The following is a 6,000-nucleotide window of genomic DNA, read 5'->3' as shown; positions in this document are numbered from 1 at the left end:
GAAAAGGATGTAAAATGAGGGAAAGAGAAGAATGTAGAGATAGGAATTGATATTGGAGTGAGAGGAAGAGGAAGGAGAGTTACCTCACCTCTTGAGGTATCTCTGAACCTCAAGCTGTAGTGACATTAAAAATGGGAAAGAGAAGCTATACTTATAATCAAACAAACAAATAAATAGGCAAAGTTCTTGAACAGTGTTTCCCAAAAGATGGCTTAGGAATTCCTGTGGTTTCTTGTATAACTTTCTTGAAATTTCTTGTATTAATATTTAGAATATGACAGCATCTGTCTTCTGTTTCTTTTGTGAATTATCATAGTTAAGACAAGTGCTATGTTCAGATGTGCTGAATTAATTATGAGATTTCTGAAATTAATTTTTAACTATGTAATATATGAATATGTTCTTGTAAAAAATGAAAACAATTCAGACACAGCTTAAGGGCACCAATTCTTATCCTCTCTTATTTGCATACTTATGAATTCTTATAAAATATATACTTTTATAAAACAAACGTTATACTGTACTTATTTTTTGCAACTTAAAAAAAAACAATCCACCATTGGATTTATGAATCTTTTAAACTGCTGCATGTATTCTGTAAGATTAAGTATCACAATTGATTTAGCCATTTACATGAAGAAAGTCCCAACTGTTCACTGTTACTGAGCTGGACCACACAAGTAGCATTTGGCGCTTTGTGCAAACACGCTGGTGTTTGAGGGATTTTTAATTACCCCTTGGTAAAGACAGCTTCTCCCAGGAGGAGGGTTGTAAGCCTGGCAAACCCCGCCCCGCCTCCGGCCCAGACCCAGGGGTCACGCCCCCCGACCGCCTCTCCAGGGCGCGTCTCTTCCCCGCCCCTTCCGCTCGGCCTCGGCAGAGCCTGTTCGGTGGGCGGGGCGTTGGTAGTCTGTGACGTCACTGCCGGCTGGACGCCATCTTGCTGGTTTGCGGCCGATCTTGGATGTGGCGGCAGCGGTGGTGAGGGCGTGGGGAAGGGTGGGGTGAGGGGGCGAGGCCGCGGCGGGGGCGGTGAAACTCTCCTCCTCTTCAGCCCCACCGCGTGGGACGGCGTGAGTGCGGTATCGGAGGGATGTCCGCCTTCTCTGAGGCGGCGCTGGAGAAGAAGCTGTCGGAGTTGAGCAACTCGCAGCAGAGCGTGCAGACCCTGTCCCTGTGGCTCATCCACCACCGCAAGCACTCGCGGCCCATCGTCACAGTGTGGGAGCGGGAGCTGCGGAAAGGTGAGTCGGCCGCGTCTCTCGGCCTCTCCCCGCCACTCCCTGCCGCTCCCCGCCACCCGGCCGGTTCCCTGGCATCCCCGGGACCACGCCCCTCCTTAGGAGCCCCACTCCCCCTAGCAACCCCAACTCCCGCCTGCCCCGCACCCCCGCCTCCCCAGCGCCCCGGGCTCCCTGGCGTCGGTGGTCTGCGGGCCAGGAGGAGCGGCGTGTACTGCGCTTCCTGCAGAGTCGACGTTTAGTAGGTGTTGTTGAAGAAGGTATTGTATAAAGGATTAACATTTCTATTGGTTTAACGCGGAAACAGTAGCTAGGGGCTCAGCACTCCGCACCTAATTACAGTCAGAAATTTAGGCAGTCAGGTTTTTTTCGTTGGGTACATTATAATGGAGGATAGAGGAGGGAAAAGATTGGTATGGGGAGATACTGCCATTATTTCTATAACACATCAACTCAAACTTGTAAAATTAAGGGGAATCATAGTTTTAGAGCTGGGGAGTGTAAAATAAGAAGATGCGTGATGCAATGGAAAGAACTCTGAATTTGTAGATTTTAGAGGAGATGGATTAGGGAGATTTCTTAATTTCTGGATTGCAAGTGCCTCACCTGAAAATGAGGGAATTAGATTAAGTTGATCTAAGGTCCTTTCTTGCTCTATGATTATATGCCTCTAGGGAAGCGTCTTTATTTTACAAAGCATTCTATAGTGCTCCTGTAAATGAAGTTAACTTTTTTCAGCTGTAGTCTGCTGTCACTAAAATATCTAGAAGAATCATTTCACTACTGCAGAGCAGATTTATCCGTAAGAACTGATTGTATGATGGTACGACTGAAAATTAAAATATTTCATTTGCTTAGTCTGAATTTGTACCTTAATTCTTATTTCATTGGATAAAGAGAATGGGCACTCTTAATTGTTGTTTCAGACATCCTGATGTACCTGATATGATGGTTATTTATTAATTGTTTGAACAAGCCGTTATTAATCAAGTAGATGCTTGTGTACTGATCCATATGAAAGCCACATGATGTATTAATATCAGAGCCAAAATGTGGCATTGGCTATATAGAATGGAGACATTCTGTATGTTTTCTTGTGTATTTGCTTGTGGTTAATCCCTTAGAACAGTGGTCCCCAACCTTTTTGACACCAGAGACTGGTTTCATGGAAGACAGTTTTTCCACGGACCTGGGGGGGAGCGGGATGGTTTGGGGATGATTCAAGAGCATTACATTTATTGTGCACTTTATTTCTATTATTATTACGTTGTAATACATAATGAAATAATTGTACAACTCACTATAATGCAGAATCAGTGGGAGCCCTGAGCTTGTTTTCCTGCAACTAGATGGTCCCATCTGGGGGTGATGGGAGACATTGATACCCTAAGTGTGTTGCTTATGTCCAGTCTACTCGGTAAGATGCAGCTTAATTGTCACTTGCCACTCACTGATAGGGTTTTGATGAGTCTGCAAGCAGTTGATTTATTATGGTCTCTATGCAGTCAAACCTCTCTGCTAATGATAACCTGTATTTGCAGCCGCTCCCCAGCGCTAGCATCACCGCCTCAGCTCCACCTCAGATCATCAGGCATTAGATTCTCATAAGGAGCATGCAACCTAGATCCCTAGCATGCGCAGTTCACAGTAGGGTTCATGCTCCTATGAGAATTCAATGCTGCTGCTGATCTGACAGGAGGTGGAGCTCAGGTGGTAACGCGAGTGACGGGGAGCGGCTGTAAATACAGATGAAGCTTCGCTCACTTGCCCACTGCTCACCTTCTCCTGTGCAGCCCAGTTCCTAACATGCCATGGACCAGTACCGGTCTGTGGCCCAACAGTTGGGGACCCTGCCTTAGAATAAGTTGATGTAGAGCCCTGTTTTTCACTTCATATGTAAGTGTATGTGTATTGGCTCTCATGGAGGAATTCACCTGTGAGTGGCCGAAAAGGTTTGAAAAACACAGATATAAATGTCTGGCAAATAGCTGTGGACTTTGAGAAGGCAGGAACTCTCTTTGCTTTTTCTACCTTACTAGATATGAAAACCAGCAACAGGTTTATATTTGGGAATGGGGTGGGGAGGGAAGAAAGAGCATAAGGATTGGTACCCAAATTGTTCTTAAGAACTACCATAAATCAGTAGAAAAATGGCCATACTGTTAAAGGCATTTTACATAAGCGGAAACCTGAAAGGCCAATAAATGATACTCAATCTTACTAATCAAGAAAAAATAAATCAATGAAGTACCACTTTAGACCCTTTGGTTTGCAAAATTAAAATTATAATAGGAAATGCCCTGCCAGTCCAGTGGTTAGGACCCGGCGTTTTCACTGCCTGGGGCCCCAGTTCGATTTCTGGTTGGAGAAGTAAGATCCCATGGGGTACAGCCAAAGTAAAAAAGGTGTGACAGTACCAAGGATTGGTGAGGATGACAGGAAACAAGAACTCTCTTACACTGCTGATTGTAGTGTAAAAAAGGAGATGAACTTAGCAACCTCTAAAGAACTTGAAGGTATATGTCCTTTGGCCTACCAGTTCCATGAATATATCCTGGAAACTCAAGAAATTATGTTTATTGTAGCCTCTTAATAACAAAATTAGATAAACACTTTAAACATCTCATTAGTTAGAGTATGGACAAATATATTTTGTCTTTCATACAATATAATACTGTCCAACAGTTTTTGTGAATGAACTAGAGCTGCATGAAACAACATGACATGAATGTTGGGCTAAGAAAGCAAGGTGCAGACCAATATGCTATATAGTGAAAGTTTGAAAACATGCAGAACAATACTCTATATTGTTAACAGATATCTGTAGCTAGAACATGCATAGAAATGATTAACATCATAGTCCAAGATAGTGGCTACCATAAGGAAGAGAGGGAATGAAAATGGATCTGTGTTAGCTTATAGTACATATATATGAAACATTTTTTGAAACAAATGGAAAATGATAAGATGTTCTATTAGCTGAGTTTGGGGATGTTTTCATATGTTAAAATGTTTAATAAATAGAATTAAAGGCATATATAAATAGATGCTTTAGGAGGAGAGTAGTGTTGGGTGATGATGGTGATGATAGAAATGGTGGTAATAGTGGAGGTGATGATTGTGCTGCTGCTGCTGCTGCTGCTGCTGCTGCTGCTGCTGCTGCTGCTGCTGCTGCAGTTCTCAGTGTGCTCTGGGCTTTTCTGCCATGGGTTTCCTTTCCTTGACACATGATTGTGCCTTTGTAGGGTGTAGCCATTATGTCCTCCCCATTCTCTGCAGTTTTGCTCATCAACTTTAGGATCCTCTGTTTCCTTTAGCATAATGATAGTGACAGAAATTTACTGAGTACAAGGCATTGTTTTAGACATCTTACTGTGATATCTTGACTCCTCACATTATCTCTGCAAAGTAAGTATTTTTGAAAGGAATTGATCAAATTTGAAATGTCAAGAAATAAACTAAGGAAAATTAGTTGAACATTTTGTATTAAGCTAGGCATTCTTTAGTTGCTTGAAGTGTTTAAAGAAGACAAAAATGTGACATTGGTAGGAAAAATTACTGCTCAAAATATGAGAATGAGTAGGTAAAATGATACATCAGATATGGTAATCATGAAGTTGTGAAGATTTCCCCTTGGTCTACTTTTCTTGTTTTTGTCTCCTTTAAAGAAAGATAATTTCTTTTTGGAGGGATATACCCCATGGCCCTTATGAAGACCAAAGTAGCTATAATTTCCCTGATAAATGCAATAGAGTGTAACCAAAAACATAAGTGACCATTTTGTTGTTTTGTAACAGCTCTATTGAGTTATAATTAAGATACCATACAATTTACCCATTTGGTTTTTTGTATATCATATATTGTAAAACCATCACCACAATAAATTGTAGAACATTTTCATAACGCATGCCTTTTAGCCATCATTCCCGCTTCCCCACCTCTAGGCAACCACTAATTTACTTTGTTTCTATAGATTTGCCTTAAATGGAATCATATGATATATAGTCTTTTGTGACTAGGCTTCCTTTGGTTAGGATAATATCCTTTAGGCTCATTCTTGTTGTAGCATGTATTTAGTACTTCATCCCTTTTTATGGCCAAATAATAATCCATTGTTTGCATTTATCCATTCATCAGTTGATAGACATTTGGGTTGATTCCACTTTTTGGCTATTATGAACAATACTGCTATGAATATTTGTGTACAAGTTTTTGTGTGGATGTGTTTTAATTTTTCTTGGATATATACCTAGGAATAGAATTGCTAGGTCATATATGAGCTCTACATTTAACGTTTTGGGGAGTTGCCAGACTGTTTTCCACAGTGACTGCATCATTATACATTCTTGCCTGCAGTGTATGAGGGTCCAATTTTTCCACATCTTTAACAACACTTACTATTATCTGTCTTTTTGATTATAACCACCCTGTTGGGTGTAAAGTGTTTTGTGGTTTTGATTTGTGTTTCCCTGATGACTAATGATGTTGAGCATATTTTCATTTGCTTATTGGCCATTTGTATGTCATCTTTGGAGAACTGTCTGTTCAGATCCTTACCCATTTTAAAATTGCACTGTCTTTTTTTTTTTTTGCGGTACGCGGGCTTCTCACTGCTGTGGCCTCTCCCGTTGCGGAGCACAGGCTCCGGACGCGCAGGCTCAGCGGCCATGGCTCACGGGCCCAGCCGCTCCGCGGCATGTGGGATCCTCCCAGACCGGGGCACGAACCCACGTCCCCTGCATCGGCAGGCGGACTCGCA

At 42.0% G+C, this 6,000-nt stretch overlaps 1 protein-coding gene across 3 annotated transcripts in view; it reads left to right on the top strand.

Moving 5' to 3' along the window:
- Positions 1-1,093: 1,093 nt before the first annotated feature.
- Positions 1,094-6,000, top strand: part of RPRD1A (regulation of nuclear pre-mRNA domain containing 1A) — a gene marked incomplete at both ends in the record, with an annotated part of 70,444 nt that continues 65,537 nt past the window's right edge. For all 3 annotated transcript variants that reach the window (XM_079717625.1, XM_079717627.1, XM_079717626.1), the window contains one exon: positions 1,094-1,244. In XM_079717625.1, the coding sequence (XP_079573751.1) occupies positions 1,094-1,244 (151 nt within the window). The remainder of the gene's footprint in view (positions 1,245-6,000) is intronic.

This window comes from Hyperoodon ampullatus (assembly GCF_949752795.1).
Source record: "Hyperoodon ampullatus genome assembly, chromosome: 13".
NCBI classification, from domain to species: domain Eukaryota; kingdom Metazoa; phylum Chordata; class Mammalia; order Artiodactyla; family Ziphiidae; genus Hyperoodon; species Hyperoodon ampullatus.
The sequence above is the reverse complement of the archived record's forward strand: the minus strand, read 5'-3'. Positions and strand labels throughout refer to the sequence as shown.